Source organism: Microcebus murinus, chromosome 7 (genome assembly GCF_040939455.1).
Source record: "Microcebus murinus isolate Inina chromosome 7, M.murinus_Inina_mat1.0, whole genome shotgun sequence".
Taxonomy (NCBI): domain Eukaryota; kingdom Metazoa; phylum Chordata; class Mammalia; order Primates; family Cheirogaleidae; genus Microcebus; species Microcebus murinus.
The window spans coordinates 91,043,314-91,062,819 of record NC_134110.1 but is presented as its reverse complement, the minus strand read 5'-3'; the positions used below and the strand labels follow the sequence as shown (position 1 = coordinate 91,062,819).

Genomic DNA, 19,506 nt, shown 5'->3' with positions numbered 1-19,506 from the left:
TTTGGACGACATTAGCAGTCTCTGCCATAGCTAGTTCAGATTAGGCTTAGGAAATGCCAAGCCAGCCTGGGTGCAAAAACTTTGGTACTTTTCACATTAGATCCTTGAGAAGCCTGAACCATAGGTGCAATACTATTCATGTCTGTTGGGAACTTTTTATTATGTCTCAGGGATTGTGCTAAGTACTTTGTATATATGAACTTAAATAACCCTTACAGCAAACATACATGTGGATATTGTCATCCCCATTTTAGAGATAAGAAAAAAATTGAATTTAGAGTAGTAAAGCAACTTTCCCAAGCTCAGACAGCTAAGCAGCAGTGTCAGGACACAGGGTAGAGGGAGGTGGGCTTCTAGGCTTCTAGGTAGATTGAAATAAGCTGGACTATTGGACAAAGCTTCGAGCTAATAGGAATGGGACAGAAAGCTAGGCCCCATAAGTGGGTATAGGGAACCCAGGATGATGGCAGGAAGCCATTCAACTTGGATGACCATGATGCTGGAGTTAAATAGATGATCCCTGGCCTGATTCTCACTCAGGCACTGAGAAAGGGATGTATTTACCCAGGAATGCACCAAACCCTGAGTCTAGTAGTAACTCACCATTTTCTGTCCCGTTCACTGGGTTGGGAACACCTGCATGGTGCCTTAGTAATCAGTTTCCATGTTTCAGGGCCTGGAAGGGACTCTGTCCTTATCAGTCACTCAGCACATACACTGAATGCCATCCCTTGATCAGACTCTGCTGAGGCCTTGGGGACATATAGATGAGCAAGAACAGAATCATCCTCCTTCTCACAGAATGCACAGAAGGGAAGACAGACACTAGATCCTCTGCCAACAATAACATGTCACCAATGTGGTGGTGGGGAAAGTGCCAAGTGGTGGTCATATCCCTCCATAACCGAGAGGGAGGGGTTCACCCATAACCAGGAGGGAGGAGCTCATTCCTAACAGGAGGGTGGGCCCATCCTTCCCAGAGAACCCAAGCAGCAATGCCCTAAGCAAGTGGCCAGGAAGACTGACTTGAGGACTAATGGCAAGGACGGGATGAGAGAACAACCAGAAAGTACTCTGTGCAGATGGCAGAACACAAGCATTGCTGCTTTAAGCAATGGTCCCATGGTTGCAAGACGAAGATGGCATGAGAGTTTTTAAATCCAATAACCAAATTATTATATTATTGCCTTTCTTCTTGAATCCTTATTTCCAAGATCCTGACTCTGATTTATTTTAGTTTGATCTTTTATCAAGGACTATCTTTTCCTGGTGACCCCTGCCTCCCTGGTATTGATGTTTCCATTCAATCCCTTCAACTTCACCCATCTGATTCCCTTCTCCTGACACTTTTTCCTGGGGCAACCAGCGGTTATGACAGACAACATCCTATAAATAACCAGTTGCTACAAAATGTTCTTAACAACAACTACTGTTAATGAAAATAAACTGCAAGAATATTCGCATCATCAGGCCACCTAGGGCACCCCTTGAACCCTTCCAGTTAGCAGATGCTCTTAGGATCAGAAACGTACGTGATTGTGAAAGGGAATTAAGTGAGCAGCATTGGTAGATTGCTAGATAATCTACCAGCATTGGTAGACAAGCCAAGATTGGAGGCTGGTAGGTAGAGAATGGGGGCGGGGGGAAGCAATGGGTGTCTGTTGAGTTCAGACTCTCATGATTGAGTCCAGAATCAGCTCAGAGAGTAATGACAAAGAGTAAACAATCCTTTGGCAAAAAGTAAAAACAAGTCAAAAGTCTAAGAAGCAGTGTTTGCATCTTTGGAGGGTGCTATGGTTTGCATATCCGTTCCCTCCAAAACTCACGTTGAAATCCCCAATGTGGCAGCATTGGGAGGTGGGACCTCTAAGAGGTGATTAGGTCTTGAAGGCTCTTTTCTTACGAATGGATTAATCCACTCACAGACTGATGGGTTATCATGGGAGTAGGCCTGGTGGCTTTATAAGGAGAGGAAGAGAGACCTGAGCTAGCATGTGAGCACACGCAGCTGCAGCCCCCTCGCCGCATGATACTCTGTGCCGCCTTGGGACTCTGCGGAGTCCCACCAGATGTGGCCCATTGACCTTGGACTCCTCATCCCCCATAACTGTAAGAAATATGTTCCTAAGAACCTCACTGCCTTGTCTACCAACGTCTGTGAGCCTTGGCAGCTCCGGAGCCCGGGCAGTCTTCTATGGAAGGTCAGTAGAAGCAGTTGACTTATTTACCTCCACAGGAATAAGACTTGGCCTATTTTGGTTTTCAGTGAATTATGCCTTTTCGGTTTGGGACCCAGCCAAGGAGGTTTCCAGTTGAAGGAGGAGATTGTTCGATTGGGCTGGAACCAGGTCTGAGCTCCAGTGCTGCCTGTAATGGGAAGGAGATGTCACCAGCCAGGCAACTCCGAAGATGCCCTAGAAGTCATTGCCTGACAATAACTTATGTTCCCATCACTGTCCATGCAACAATGCGAAAGCCACCTGCATAAAGCAGCAAGGAAATGCACCCTAAATAGCGTCATTAAGTCTTTTGTAGAGGTTGGACTAGGTCAAGTGTAATGGGCCAGTATCATCTTATGATCTGGTAAACAAATAAAAGTGGTGGCACCTTTGAAAAAAAAAAAAAAGAAAGAAAGAAGTTCCTTTCCTTTATAAATTACCCAGTTCCAGGTGTTCTGTTATAAGCAACAGAAAATGGACTAAGACAGAGCAGTATGTTCTCCACTCTTGAGGTACTTTGTATATCAGACGGTGTTGCTGTGTAAATCACAAATACTTCATTCACTCCATAGGTACTTATCTAACACCTGCTACATGCCACACAGTCTGCTAGGTACTAAAAATGACACAGTGACAGATAGATACAGTTCTTGCCATGTGGACAAAGAGGCACACAAATAAATCTATGATTATAAACTGTGATAAAGGCTGTGGAGGGAAGTTAAAGGGTTTGATGAACACTTTGAGAGGACAATCATTTCAATTAAGGGGCCAGGGAAAGTATCTCTGAGGAAGATATGTAAGCCCAAAATAAATAGGACTGGGCCAGTAAAGTGACAGGAGAAAGGAATGGCAAGGGACGTTGAACACAGAGGGGAAGGAATAAGAAGACCAAGCCATGGAGGAGGAAACAGAGGCCCCTGTGTTCTGCTGCACCCCAGCTCTCTGGGGACAGTAAGCCACAAGGGTCAGAAAATAGCTGCCTCTCAACCTAGGTCACCAGACGTTCGGTAGTAAGTTGCTCTCTGTCTTCAGGGACAAGATAGGAAGGAAGAAGTTATGAAGAGTTTGAATTCTGACTGCTGAGGTTGTTGCTAAGTCAATCCTTGAACTCCCAGGTTGAATTAATCATTAGACATTCTGAGTTTACATAATACTTTGACTACACTTTCCTGTCTCATTGCTGCTGTATCTTGCATCTTTACAATCCTTTTTCATTCTAGCTTCTGAGTTTATAGAACACAGAAATGTTTTACTTATAGTTATATCCTTGGAGTCTAGCACACTGACTGAAAAATAGTAGTTACTCTATAAATATGTAATAAATAGAAACATGAAAAATGCATCAATTAATCAGTCATTAGGTTCTGGAGAATTTTCTCATAATTCTTGTAATTGTCTTATGTGGGTTTAGTTTACATACATTATGTATTTTATATGAAAATGTCTAAAGGTAATAGTTTGATGAGAAATAGTGTTTTTGGGGGGTTTTTGGGTTTTGTGGGGTTTTTTTTGCCTGGTGTGGTGGCTCATGCTTGTAATCCTAACACCCTGGGAGGCCGAGGCAGGTGGATCGCTCAAGGTCAGGAGTTTGAAACCAGCCTGAACAAGAGCAAGACCCCTTCTCTACTAAAAATAGAAAGAAATTAATTGGCCAACTTAAAATATGTAGAAAAAATTAGCTGGGCATGGTGGTACATGCCTGTAGTCCCAGCTACTCGGGAGGCAGAGGAAGAAGGATTGCTTGAGCCCAGGAGTTTGAGGTTGCTGTGAGCTAGGCTGATGCCATAGCACTCTAGCCCAGGCAACAGAGTGAGACTCTGTCTCAAAAAAAAAAAAAAAGAAAGAAAGAAATAGTTTTTTTACATTATTGGATGATTCTCAAAATCTTAGTGAAAGAAATGAAAAAAATATATGCTGACCCAATCATTGGGTATGCTGCTAGTTATTTTCTTAAAACACCATCGGGGGTTATGGAGGCTAGGCAGCTGAAGATTGAGAGCCCTCCATAGCACCACCTGACTTCAGAAATAAATGCATCCATCCGCAAAAAAGCAAGTCAGCACTGAGTTCTTTTGTGCTCTCATTGAAAATCTGATGATTTCAACCAAAAAAGACTTACATTCCAAACTAATATCCTATGAATGCAATTATTCTCAAAATGTCCTACATAGAATCATTACATTTTGCACAACAATGCCAGCCACCCACAGTTGCCACGACTTTCACCACTAACAATGGCTGGATATCAAGTGTAATAGGACCAGACACCGCAAACAAATTAAAATGTGTGTCTTTGTCAAATGATACTGTTTCGAGGAGTGTAAGTGACATGGCAATTAATGTCTGTGAACAGCTGGTTTTAAAGATTAAAGAAAGTGATTATTTTGCCCAGCCAATGGACAGATACACCTAAATGTGCTGTGATACTGGCATTTCAAGTTACATTTCTGTGAAAGACTATGGATAAGAGCATGATGTTTAGGAAAAATTAGCCCAATGTTATAGTAACAGAAGATCATTTTGAAGCATTTCAAGAAACAACCCAGAATTTCAATATACCAAACAGGAATTATGTCTTACTGTTTATATGTTTCAAAGCCTAATTACAGACTTATCAAGAAATAATTTGATTATAAGAAATGATTCTGATTCTTATTGGTCTTTAAAGAAGAGAAAGAGATAGAGACAGAGTATCAGAGAGAGACTGAGAGAAGGGAACATGCTTCTCCATATTGGGAAGACTGTCATTGGTTTTAACAGGAGTATTACAAAATGGCTCTGTGATAAGGAAATCCTAAGGCCAGGAGTACAAAGTATATCCAAAGTCTAAATGCCACCATCACTTTAAATCAAAATGTTTTCACTAACAAATTATGGTGAGCTCTAGTGATCAAACTATCATAGTAAAGCCACAACATCCCAAAGGGATGCATCCTGTGAGCTACCAGATCTTAAGAACATTCTAGAACAGTACCACAGAACTAGCAATAGACTGTGTTTTGAAGGATAGTTTCACAAAGCAATCATACTCCTACTACTCCAAGAGATTTACTCCTTGGGAAACAAGGCCAATTCATTCATAGAACAAAGTTATTGAGGTCTTTCTTTTGTAATTCAGATACTTACCTCCAAATTACAGTTTTACAATGTTCTTGACTCCAACAAATTTACAAAGTGGGGAGTTGCTTCCACATAGCCAATGCCCTTATTATACTTCAATATACACAAACATTTATAAAATATTTTTAAAGAGGTGATTACATACTCGAAAGTTTCCTGAATTTTATTCCTCATTTGGAAAAATATGACAAATATTAACTGAGGCCAGTTAAGACCTAATTTCAGACAGGACCCCTGACCTTAAACAATACTCTTTCTTTTCAGGATAGCTCCTTTTTTAAAAACAAGTAACCTTTATTTCTCCTCTTTATAGAGATACGTTTATCCCAGTATCTCAGAGGCCCAATAACAAGTCCACTAATTCTCTTTACCACAGGAGAACAAGGAGACACCAGGAGTCCTAGCCCTGTTATGAATAGAAGTTTTCTGGTATCCACACTGTTATCCCAGATTTCTTAAGGTACACTTTCCACACATGCTCATCCATGACCTGGCTGCATAGGAAATAGCTAACGAAATGCAAGTCATGAAATGGATTAGTTAGGAGTTAGGTCTTTGAGACCTTAATCATGAAGAAAGTCATCGGACAATAACTCAAACAAAGGTGAGAACAAGATCTCTCTAGTATAAGTCTTGCCTAGAAAGGAGAAGCTATGACTAAGAAATGACATGAATAGGTAGAGAGACAATAAGCTGGTTCATGTCCCTTAGTTTGAAGCAAAGGAACTCTGATTCAGTCAGGCAGGTAAATTATTAACTAGAAGAATAGCAGACTAATAAATATCTGAAAAATATTATCCTAGTAACAAAAACTGCAAGAATGAGAACAAAAGGAAACTAAGCTACAATGTTGTCTCAACAATTTGAACACACAGTGATGAAGAGGTCTATAGTTTTGGAAACAATGAGAAAGAAGCCAATCTAAGAGATACTGTCGAGAGTGAGTCAGCAGGACCTGGAAACATCAGACAGGAGCCTGAAGCAGGGGCTAGCATCAAAATAACTCCAAAATGTTGAGTCAGGAGCACACTGTAGAATTCAATGCAAAAGGAGGTTGAACCAGATAATCCCTAAGGTCCATCCCAACTCTTACAGTTATGATTCCAAAAGATGGAGACCTCATATTTAAGAAAAAAAAATTATAAGTCATCGAACTTTCTTAATTCTAAAAGTACCCACTGAGCAGAAACTATGTACCAGGTACTTTTCAAAGCCCTGAAAATGTAATGGTGAACAGGACAGGTCCTTGTCTTGTAGGGCCTCTATTCTAAAGGGGGTGTATGCACCAAAAAAGTCACTGAAGAGCTCTAACAGAGATTGATTCAATCCAATTTAAAATGACTTTTAAGGTCATTTTCTGCCTTGTATAGAATGGATTAAAGGGCTCAAGGCTAAAGAAGTAAGATTCCTTTGAAGGCAGTTAGGGGCATGAAGGTGGCCACATTAGAGATATTAAAAAGAGGTGAAATTTAAAAGGTATGTGTTTCTGATTGGATTGCATATGGTCAGTGAGGTGGAATCTTGGACAATTGTTATTTCTGGCTTAAGTAATCAGAGATATGTGATGCCTTTTACTGTAATATGGAAAACTGGGGGGAGAAGGGAGAAGGGAAGTTTAAGGGGAAAACACTTATTGACTGGAAATGTAAGTAAGAAAAGATGTGGCAATTCATCCATCAATGGACATGTAGGTTGTTTTCAGATCTTGACGGTTGTGAATACAGCTGCAGTGAACATGGGGGTGCAAATATCTCTTCAAGATCCTATTTTAATTCATTTGGATAAATTCCCAGAAGTGGGATCACTGGATCATATTGTAATTCTATTTTTAATTTTGGTGTATACATACAATGGGATATTATTCAGCCATATAAAAGGAAGAAAATCTGCGATATGTAACAACATGGATGGACCTTGATGACATTATGCAAAGTGAAACAAGCAAATCACAGAAGGACAAATACTGCATGATTCCATTTACACGAGGTAATAAAAGCAGTCAAATTCATAGAGACAGAGAGTAGAATGGTGGTGACCAGGGGCTAGGGGAGGGGAAAATGGGGAGTTGCTATTCAATAAGTAGAAAATTTCAGTTATGCAAGTTGAATAAGTTCTAAAGATCTGCTGTTCAACATTGTGCCTATGGTTAACAATATTATATTGTATACTTAAAATTTTTATTTAAAAAAGAAATGCTGCATTAGTGATGATTTTGATGGCACAGAGTCTGATACTCTGTGAAAAAGATGTGATTTTTTTTTTCTTTTTTTGAATCAGAGTCTCACTCTGTTGCCCACGCTAGAATCCCATGGCATCAGCCTAGCTCACAGCAACCTCAAACTCCTGGGCCTAAGTGATCTTACTGCCTCAGCCTCCCGAGTAGCTGGGACTACAGGCATGCGCCACCATGCCAGGCTAATTTTTTCTATATATTTTTAGTTGGCCAATTAATTTCTTTCTATTTTCAGTAGAGACGGGTCTTATTCTTGCTCAGGCTGGTATTGAACTCCCAATCTTGAGCGATCTGCCCTCCTCAGCCTCCCAGAGTGCTAGGATTACGGGCGTGAGCCACCGTGCTTGGCCAAGACATGATTTTTAACATGTAATTCAGAAGGATCAGATATGAATATGGAGTCATTTTAGGAATGTTTCAACCAATTCATTGAATTTATATTTTTCTTTTTATGAACGTAAATCAAAGTTCTAAATATAAAAATCTATGTCCACATTTTTTTAAAAAGAAAAAGGAAAGGCATATCAAGGGTCAAGTATTCGAGCTATGCCAAAGGAGTTTCCAGCTGTAAGCAACTCATCCCTCCAGGATGAATATAAACATCTGGGGCTTCATCTATTGGCATTTTGAGCACCCAACTACAAGTATTTGGGGTTTCAGTGAGCAGGGAGAAAGTGAAGCTTGCAGATTGAAGCTGAGTAGATTCTTTTATATGCAAGTCAGAAAAAAACTACAAAATATTTATGCATCATCAAGTAGCTTATTAGCACTGTCACACCACATATCACTGACAATGAAGAGTCTAGGCAGGGATGTTCTTTACCATCTTAGTGCCACAGGCAACACTCAAAGGCAAACAGAAATATTTGTAGGGGGAAATTAAGTGACTTCACTGTGACATGTGAGTCTGAATGACAAAGGCAACATCTTATCCCATAAGCTCAAATAATAGAAAAATTTTATTTGCAATATTGGTCTCTGTTGTTACTACATGAATTGGTATCTAAATGTCACTATGTCTACCTTAATCTTTATTTGGAAAGATCCAGTCCTGAAATATATTAATGGTAGCTGGAAGCAGCTAATCAATATTGCAAAGATTCTTCTGACATGGAAAATCAGAACTTGGCAGTTCAATAGACTTTCTGTCTTGTCTCTCTAATCAATAGGTCAATTGGTTCTGGATCCAAGTATTCAATATATAGTTAACCTAAAAATAATAGACTCTTTTAACCTAGGTGCATGAATCTCTCTAAGTTAGTAAGCTGTGTCTGTCTATAAGTTATTAGGGGGAAAAGCTAAAAAATAATTGACAGAGTCATTCAATAGTGAGAAGGCAGGGAATCATATAGCAGTGGTCGCCAACCTTTTTGGCTCCAGTGACCCGTTTCATGGAAAACAATTTTTCCACAGATGGAGGGTTGGGGGTAGGGGAGGTGCTTCAGGATGATTCAAGCACATTATAGTTATTATGAATTCAAACCTCCCTACTAAGGATCATCTGTATTTGCAGCCACTCCCCAGCACCCCCATCACCGCCTGAGCTCCACCTCAGACCATCAGGCATTAGATTCTCCCAAGGAGCTCGCAACCTAGGTCCCTCTCATGCACAGTTTACAGTAGGGTCCCTGCTCCTGTGAAACTCAAATGCCACTGCTGATCTGACAGGAGGTGGAGCTCAGGCGGTGATGCCAGTGATGGGAAGCAGCTATAAATGCAGATGAAACTTCTCTCAATCTATTCACCTCCTGCTGTGCATCCTGGCTACAAACAGGCCACAGACTGATCCCTGTTCATGGCCCAGGGATTGGGGACTGCAGTCATATAGGATCTTAGAGGCACCTCTGGTTCATTTCTTCTCTAAGCTTTATATATCTCAAATCCTTTTACTCTTCCCTTCTTACCCATTGCCACTCTCAGTATCTCATCCTTCAATGTAGCAGTCTTCAAACTCTCCAATACTATCTAATTCATTCATTCAATACATATTAATTGAGCAGCTGTTTATGTGACAGGTCCTAGTCTGGGTACTTGGAAACCAAACAGACAAAACTCCTTGTCCTCAAGGAGTTTACATTCTACTATAACTAGTCTGCATGCAAACAGGAAATACAGTAAGTAAATAAATTAGATAGTATGTTAAAAGATGATAAGTGCTATGAAAAAACAAAAAGACGAAGTAAAGTAGGGTAAGGAGGATCCACACAGTGGTGTGGGAGGAAGTGTTACAGTGTTGGATAATCTGGCCGGGGAGTCCTTATGGAGGCGGTGACACCTGAGCACACTTGGAGGAGGAGGAGTTGGCCAAGTAGATAACTGTGGGGAAAGCATTCCAGGCAGAGGAAATAGCCGGAACAAAAGCCCAAAGCCAGGAAGATGCCTGGTCGTTTTCAGGAACAGCAAGGAGGCTCTTGTTGGCTAATGTGGGTGAGAAGTTAACGTACTAGAAATGAGGTCAGTTTCTTTTGTTTTTCCCACAGCAGGACTCAAGTCAGAAAAGTATGCATCACCATAGACTTCACTTCTCCTCCCTCTATCACTATGCCATGTTGCTTTCGCCTCATCAATATCTTCTAATATCTTTTCTGCCTTACTTTAAGATTCTCATCCTTCCGTATAGAAATTGCTAAAGTAGGTCTTGTTTATCTTTCAATCAATGGTTTCAAACTGTGTCCCCAGGAATTCCTGGAAGTTGGTCATTTTACAAAATTAAGGAGAATCCACTTACTCTGATGATAGAGACATATCAAAGAATGCTTCCAAAATCTTAACTGAAGTTGTCTCTGGGTGACAGGATTGCAGGTGATTTTTAATTTCTTTTAGACCTTTTTGTATTGCTTACTTTTTCTTTGTAAAAGTATACAAGTACATTTATAAACTCAATAATAGTATAATAATCTTTTTAATAAAAATGTTAATAATGAGCTCTTTCATTGAGAGGGAGGCTTACCCTACTTATTTATTGACATGGGGATTGTTGAGTGAAAAAGCAATCTACAAAATGATACCATGTCTGTCTTTAGAGGAGAGAGACTGAAAGATACACACCAACATGTTAGTGATGATTTTCTCCAGACATTGTGAAGGCGGGTGACTTTCCTTTTGTGTTTTTCTATACTGTTACATGTCTTATACATTGAATATATATTACTTCTAAATTTTTTTAAGCAGCAATGTTATTTTTTATATTTTCATATATTTTAGAAAAACTGGTACTAAAAAACAGAACAGTATCACCTCACTACATTGAAACTACCTTTGTTCATGCTCATTAAATCTCCTACTCAGTCTTGTATTCCTACCCTACTGACTAGCCACATCTAGAAACCCAGGAAAAGAAGATTCATGCAATCATTGTTTGCTTGTGCACTCCTAAGATAAATGAAAATGACTGAAAAGATGACATTGGAAAGAGTAGAAAGAGTTGGCCATTCTTCCAAAGAACAATGTGGATAAGGGCTAGAACTGTAAGCATAAACTTGGGAATTCTCATCGGATTTTTGTTCAGACTCCCAACAATGATAATTCTATTTGTCTGAGCTGTGAACACCTGCCCTTTAATTTCTATATCTCAGACTCCGAAGTCAGGTTTTCCTTACATTGAAATAAATGTGTTATTTCAATTTCTCCCCTCAGAATTGCATTTGCTGGTTCACATCCTAATCATAAAGGGTTAACCTCTGGACCTTACCTTACACTTGTTCCTAGAAGTCCTGACCAGAAAATCTCTCCTCAACGAGCCCTCTGTGTCTTTATTTTATATCTAAGCCATCTTCCCAGTCAATGAGCCTCCCTAAAAGATTAATGTAGTTTGAACTTTTATAGAGGAATATCATTTGTGCGCTGTCATATTTAGCACAAATGGTGCTTCAGTCACAGCTCAGTAATATTCCAGCATATTATTTCCAAGGCATTTGAGAGTTTAAAGAATTATTGAAGGGCACACTGTACTCATTTGGTAATAAGGCAGACAGCACTGCCGTCTACATATGATTTCAGCAAATGGAATCTCTGCTAATTTCATTGCACGTAACAAAATAGTTGTGATAATAACCAAGGTAAAATATCCCACTGGAGGAAACAGATGACATACATTTTTTTGTAAGACCTCCAAGAAGTATTGCAGAGGAAGTCCTAGGAGTTGAGGGCAAGATGTTGAGAAATTGTCTTCTCACGGTGAACATGTACCCTTGGTGCTGGGGTTGTCAGCCAGGGTGTGAGGCTGCAGCCAGTACTTGGCCATTATGTGTCTGCAGGAGCTGCCTGCTGAGCTACACAGGCCCCCAGAGCATGATGGGGAGCTTGGAGCCACGGACCAGGAATGAAGCAGTTAATGTCATTTAGGGGAAAACCATAATCGCACCAAAGCCCAAGTACTTAATGAGAAAATTCCCTATTACAGCTTTGTAAAGAGCACAAGTGAGGCTAGTTTGGCTTTTTTTTTTTTTTTTAGAATACTTTAATTGACAGATATGTTTTACAGGAAGAAACGGTCTTGCTCACTGTCAGCTGTCACCAAATGGTAGTTTAAAGGTTTCTGGATGTGTGCTAATCAGAAAGAAAGAGAGACACCTGCTGTCATGAAAGGACCTTTTTATATACATACTGTTCTAACTCTGTCTCAGATAGTAATCTTATTTCTTTATTGAATCATCTATTCTAAGCAATTATACTATTTATATCTCCTAGTTCCCAGAATCCTGAGAGCAGAGATAGATCTCACCTTCCACTAGTCGATCAAGAAAGGTATAATTTTGCCCTTTGGGGAACTAGCTTATTCAAAACACATTACTGTTTCTCCTACTTATTAAAAGTTATTCTGATAATAGAATTAACTTAGGAAGACATTTTGAGCATACTGGGTTATTTGTAATCATTTGAAAAAGCCCAACCCTTAATTTAGAGAGCCAGTGATTCCACTCCTCTCTCCTCCCATGGCTTCCAAACAACTGTGACCCCTCTACGCCACTGCCCTGTCTTTGCTTACAGTGACCAAAGTAATCAAAGCCTTTAGCAGAAAGCTCCTGGAATCCTCTGTGGGGAGCATCTACATGTTACTTATTAAGAAAATGTGAAATTATTTCAGTAACATTTTGGCATCTCCCAACACTGAGAAAAAGTAGTCAAAGTACAGGTAGCAAACAAAGCTCCTCAAATTTTAGACCAGATATAAACTAAATGAAAACTGTAAAAAGTATGCAAATGCCATAATGGTTCATCTAGTACTGCTGAAGTGATGATGAGCCAAAACCCTTAAAAGTATACAAAGATGCTTTGTACAGATTTATTTTAAAAATTATATTGCATTATATTTATGTCTTGTAGATAAGGCCAGGATATTTTTTTCTTTTTTTTTATTTTGACATATTATGGGGTACAAATTTTAAGGTTTCAATAAATGCCCTTTCCCCCCCTCCCCCCACAAGTCTGAGTTTCCAGCATGACCATCCCCCATGGTGCACATCTCACTCATTATGTATGTATATACCCGCCCCCCTCCCCCCTCCCACCTGCCCAATACCCTATTACTGTAGTACCTATGTGTCCACTTAGGTGCTGCTCAGTTAATACCAGTTTGCTGGTGAGTACAGGTGGTGCTTGTTTTTCCATTCTTGGGAGACTTCACTTAGTAGTATAGGTTCCAGCTCTAACCAGGAAAATATAAGATGTGCTATATCACCGTTGTTTCTTAGAGCTGAATAGTACTCCATGGTATACATATACCACATTTTATTAATCCATTCTTGAATTGATAAGGCTGGGATTTTTTTTTTTTTTCAGGTATCTTTCTCCTCCCTAGATACCTATGTTGAATTCAACCAACCAACACATTCTGTTTTCTGCCTATGTCATCGGCAAGGGTGGCCACGGGCCTTTACATGACCCAGCAAACATGAAATTCAGAATATTGGTTCAAGGCCGGGCGCGGTGGCTCACGCCTATAATCCTAGCACTCTGGGAGGCCGAGGCGGGCGGATTGCTCGAGGTTGGGAGTTCGAAACCAGCCTGAGCGAGACCCCGTCTCTACCAAAAATAGAAAGAAATTAATTGACCAACTAAAAATATATATACAAAAAATTAGCCGGGCATGGTGGTGCATGCCTGTAGTCCCAGCTACTTGGGAGGCTGAGGCAGGAGGATCGCTTGAGCCCGGGAGTTTGAGGTTGCTGCGAGGTAGGCTGACGCCACGGCACTCACTCTAGCCTGGGCAACAAAGCGAGACTCTGTCTCAAAAAAAAAAAAAAAAATTGGTTCAGGGGCGTCCTTTTTCTCAATAGATGTAAATAACAAGAGCAAACAGTACTGTGAGTTATTGGAGATCATCTTGCAACCGCTAGAGAGAATCAGACTTAGGATATGAGTTGACATCTTAGAAGGCAAAGTAGAGAGAAAGAAAAAACCTGGCCGGTGATAACATTATTGAGCCTCTAAACCAAGCCCTGGAGTCTGATTTAGCTTTGTTTTTCAGTGACATAAATTACATCAACCTCTTAATGATAAGGTAGTTTGAGATAGGTTTTCAGTTATTTACAATGACAAAAAGTACTGATATACAGACCCAGAAAAAAATTGAATTATAATCTATTAAAAATCTAATCAAGAAGTGTATTGTAAAAGACTAAATAAAGCATTTTTCTGGCTTATAATTTTATATAGCTCTCATCACCATGCCACTCAGGCTGTGACAAATGAACAAGTGGGATAATTTAGAACAAAACACCAAACCATTTCTCAGGTTCTGCCTGCAAAAGACCTTTTATATGTTTTTTTTATTTTATTGTATTTATTTTATTTTTTTTTAACACTGAACAAAACTGGAACTGAGGATTAGATGCAATTTTCTCTTTCATTCAGGGCCCAGATGGCAGATTGCAAGAACTTAATTTCTGGTCTCTTGGTAGAAATTTGAGGACTGTCAGCTCTTAAGATTTTAAGTAACTCAGTCAAGTGAGTATAGGCACTGAGGTTTGAGAATTGTGCTGTCTTCAGTTTTGTTGTCGTTGTTTTGTTTTGAATACTTGTAACATATAATATTCATAGGCTGCCCTTGGAGAAAATTGGCAGGGTGCTCCCTGTGTCTGGTAACATCGATTTGTGACTTGTTTACAGGCCAAGGATCACCAAGGACCTCACCTGGAGCAGCTGGAGCTTCTGAGGGCTGGTGTGTTGGAACTCGGTGAACATTTGGGGACATTTGGAGAATGGCACCATGAGATGCTGCCTTGAGGGAGAGTTGACAATAGAAGTATGACGACATGTAACAGAGGCAGACTGGGACAATGAGAAATTTACACTGTCCAGAATACTCTGGAGAAGGCTTTGAAAGCTCACAGACTCAATTCTTCATAGGGTTGAGGGGGGTTGGGAGTGGTAGTAGGTGACATTCTAAGACGGTCCCCAAGATTTCACGCCTCCTCCCCCCACCTTTGTACACACTCTGCATAATCCTCAGTACTGTGCATTGGGTGGTTTTTTTCTCCCATGATTTTATTGTGTAGTATGGCCCAGGTGACTATAAGAAAGGAAGATTATCAAGGTGTGTATAACCTAATGACCAGAAAGCTTTAAAAGGTGGGAGTTTTCTCTGGCTGGTGGCGGAAGAGGAAATCAGAGATTCACAGCATGAGAAGGATTTGACTCACTGTTGTGGGCCTGAAGATGAAGGGGCCACGTGGCCAGGAATATGGCGAGATCCAGTTGCTGACAGTAGAACCGAGCTGACAACAGCAAGGAAATGGAAATCTTAGTCCTGCAACTACAAACAAGTGAATTCTGCCAACAAGCATGAACCAAAAAGTTGGCATTTTCCCAGAGCCTCCAGACAAGAACTTGGCCCAACTGACACTTGATGTTGGCCTTGCCTTTGCCCTGAACACAGAGCCCAGCCATGCTGTGCTGGACTTCGCTCTATGGAACTGTGGGCTAATAAATGGGTGCTGTTTTAAGTCTCTACATTTGTAGTAATTTGTACACAGCAATAGATAAGGAATGCATTTGTCAAACCAAAATATTAAACAAAGAAAATTATTTCGGTAGAAACTGTGCGGTATGAACGTAAGGAGATAGAGCTGAATGAAGGAAACCTACCTAAATCATCTGAAGTTTCTATGCATGATAAAGACAAGTGGCAAACAGTAACACAGTTCAGACTTGCTGAGTTTTGGATAAGAGAGCTTTTCACCACAGAAGATATATATATAAAGATCACATAAGAATGGATATAGTCTTCATAACTTCCAAAGCCCAGCCCTTTGGAACACCGCTACCAACGTTTGGGAATGAATAACACTAATTTATAATTGCATTTCTCACTCGGCCAAGTGAGTACAAATGTATTGGCAATATATATAATATATGATTTTAATATTTACTAATGATGAAACACATATATAAGAAAGACATTAATTGGTTACATTGTATATCTTTATCTTAAAAAAAAGAAAAGAAAAGAAAAACATTAAGACTTACTGCCAGAATGTGGCAGATTCTTAGCTATGAAAATGGTCTAACACATGTGGGTTAAGAAATCTGAGGTCATGGGGTAAGCTGACGTTTATGTTTCTTGGTTTTCACATTAACCCCAATACCAAGTGTGTTTTTGGGTTTTGTTTTATTTTTATTGATTATTTTGAACTATTTCTACCAGCTAGAGATTGACAGATTAAATGACAGACAAATAGACGCAACTCTGTTGTTTACTAAAGAGTTGTATCTGATTATGTACAGCTTTATACGTGTGAATTTTGAAGTCCCTGGTTTAAAGAATAATGGGAAGCTATCACTCACAAAGTTTTTTTTAATATACATTATTCTCTAAACCAGTTTTAGCTTCACAGCAAAATTGAACAGAAGGTACAAAGATTTCCCATATACCTCCTGCCCTCACAGGTGCACAGCCTCACCCCCTATAAAGACCCCCCACCAGAGTGGGATATTTGTTAGAACCGATGAACCTATACTGACACATCAGTGTCACCCAAAGTTCATAGTGTAGGGATCACTCTTGGTACAATACATTCCATGAGTTTGGACAAATGTACGATGTTACATATTCACCACTCTAGAATCATACTGAACAATTTCACTGGCCTAGAAATCCTCTGTGCTCCACCTCCTCCTCCCTCCCCTCCCCCAACCTCTGGCAACTGTTTAGTTTTTGTTTTTGTTTTTTTATAGTTTCCATAGTTTTGCCTTTTCTGGAGTGTCAACTACTTGGACTCATTCAGTAACATGCATTTCAGTTTCCCCCATGTCTTTTCATGTCTTGATAGCTTCTTTCTTTTTAGCCCTTAACAATATTCCACTGATTGGATGTATATCTTGGTTGCACCCAAGTTTTGTCAATTAAGAATAAAGCTTCTGTAAACATCTATGTACAGGTTTTTGTGTAGCTATAAATGTTCAGCTACTGAGGAGCACGATTACTGGATCATATGGTAAAAGTTTGTCTAGCTTTAGAAGAAACTGCCAATCTGCCTTCCAAAGTTATGGCACCATTTTGCATTCCCACCAGCAATGACTGAGAGTTCCTGTTGCTTCACATCCTTGCCAGCATTTGATGTTGTCGGTGTTCAGGACTTTGGCCATTCTAATAGGTTTGCAGTGGTATCTCATTGTCATTTTAATTTGTATTTCCCTAAAGACATATGATGTGGAGCATCAATTCATAAGTTTATATGCCATCTGTATGGATTCTTTGGTGAGCTGTGTGTTCAGATCTGTTGCCCATTTTTTAATTGGGTTGTTAAATTTTTAGAGATTTTTGTACATTTTGGATAACAGTCTTTTATCACACATGTCTTTTGCAAGTATTTTCTCCCACTCGTGGCTTGTCTTCTCATTCTCTTGACACTGTGCTTTGCAGAGCAGAAATTTTTCTGAAGTTGAAGGCCAGCTCGTCAACTTTTTCTTTCATAGATGATGACTTTGGTGTTGTATCTAAAAGTCATCACTAAACCCAAGGTCATAAAGATTTTTCTTTAGTTCTTAAATATTTTTCTAGGAGTTTTATAGTTTTGTGTTGTACATTTAGGTCTACAATCCATTTTGAGTTAATTTTCATGAAGGGTATAAGGTTTGTGTCTAGGTTCATTTTTTTGTATGTGGATGTCCAGTTGTTCTGGTATCATTTGTCGAAACACAAAAAGTTTTTCATTTCCTTACCAATGATGAAAAGACAAAAGTGGAGTGCCCTAGGAGTTATGAAGATAACATGTAGTGGTGGAGAGGGCACATCTGCAGAGACAATCTTTGATTTGTCATATGTGAACCGAGACTTTGGACAAGTCTATTCACATTAATTCCTGCTCTGTAAGTTTTGTGGGAGGATTAAATGATACCCTGCATGTAAAACACACAGTACTGCATAGAACAACAGCTGTGGAATTGATAAGTATTTGATTTGAGGCAAGCCATTTAACTTCCATGTCTCAGTTCTTTCATCTTTAAAACAGTAGAGATGACACAAGGAGAAGTCATGCACGGGGGTGGGTGACAGTATGCCGGGTGTAGTAAGCGTGAGCATTGCGTGAACGTCAACCCTCCACTGGATCAATACAGGGACAGCCATTGGGATAGAAGTTGTGTGATTCTGTGATTCTTGGAACTTACACTTTTAACGGACTGTCCAGGTTAGAAAATACTGTGACCTTTGTTTTTCCTGTGAGCTGATGAATCACAAGTGAGTTTATGCTAATTGCAGAGTTCCCCACTCATGGCCTGGTACCCTCTAAATTAAGGCAAATGCCAGCAATACTTCTATTTTTCTAGATCAGTGTTTTCTCAAGTGTGCCCTGGAGAGAGTCATCGTGCGGCATGTTTAATTAATGTGACGTGATGCAGCAGTTCAATGGCCAAGTGAGTTTGGAGAGTATGAGTTAAGCAGGGTTAAACAGATTCTTTTAATTTAGGATAACTTAGAGCATTTAATATTGAAATGTCCATCATGAACCTCCAAAAAAGTAATGTACTATAGGTTGGTGTCCAAAGCTCATGAACCTGGTTTTGGGGTGGCTCACACCTGTAATCCTAGCTCTCTGAAAGGCTGAGGTGGGAGGATGGCTCAAGGCCAGGAGTTCGAAACCAGCCTGAGCAAGAGCAAGACCCTGTCTCTACTAAAAATAGAAAGAAATTAATTGGCCAACTAAAAATATATAGAAAAAATTAGCCGGGCATTGGTGGCACATGCCTGTAGTCCCAACTACACGGGAGGCTGAGGCAGCAGGATTGCTTGAGCCCAGGAATCTGAGGTTGCTGTGAACTAGGATGATGCCATGGCACTCTAGCATAGGCAACAGAGTGAGACTCTGTCTCAAAAAAAAAAAAAAAAAGCTCCATCAAAGGATCTGACGTGCAGTCAATGTTGAGAACAACCGCTGTAGGAAGTTCACATGGATCCTGAAGATACCACCCATTCTGAATTTTGACACATATTTTAACATAGAAATTCCCACTTTACAATAAATCAAGTCATAGTAACTCTTCCCTGAAGCCTTATACACTCACTGGCCCGTAGGTGGCCAGAAGGTACATGATCTCTCTAACCACAGGAGATCTCCACTGAGGCACCAGCGAGGTCTGACCGAAGGACCAAATAGGCCTGGTGTGTAGCACAATGCCTGGCACTCATTTCACACTCAGTGTAAGTTTTTTGAATAAGTGGCATTTGCAAGCATAGTGGATTAGTTCTAGATAACTCTATATCTATCTTATATATTAATGGAATTCTGGCAGTGATTACATTATAATTAACAAGAGAAACTATGCTTCTTTTTCAGTTCATCTTTTCATACTGTGGTATTGTCTAGAATCTAGCCAGAACAATTACTCTGAATAGGCTGTTGCTTAACAACTCCTCTCAGTGGTCTTTGAAACTTCTTAAAATGGGTTGCCCAATTATATTAGTGCCCTATTGCTATTTTAGCAAATTAG

The 19,506-nt window shown here is 39.9% G+C and overlaps 1 protein-coding gene across 1 annotated transcript; it reads left to right on the top strand.

The window, feature by feature from the left end:
* The first annotated feature begins 2,223 nt into the window (after positions 1-2,223).
* Positions 2,224-2,624, top strand: LOC109731079 (protein FAM229B-like). Its single transcript, XM_020288757.2, has one exon. The coding sequence runs from the start codon at positions 2,273-2,275 to the stop codon at positions 2,486-2,488; it is 216 nt and encodes a 71-aa protein (XP_020144346.1). The 5' UTR covers positions 2,224-2,272; the 3' UTR covers positions 2,489-2,624.
* Positions 2,625-19,506: the final 16,882 nt, after the last annotated feature.

Excerpts from the sequence above, each read along its gene's own strand:
- LOC109731079 (XM_020288757.2), top strand. The coding sequence starts at position 2,273 with ATGCCTTTTCGGTTTGGGACCCAGCCAAGGAGGTTTCCAGTTGAAGGA.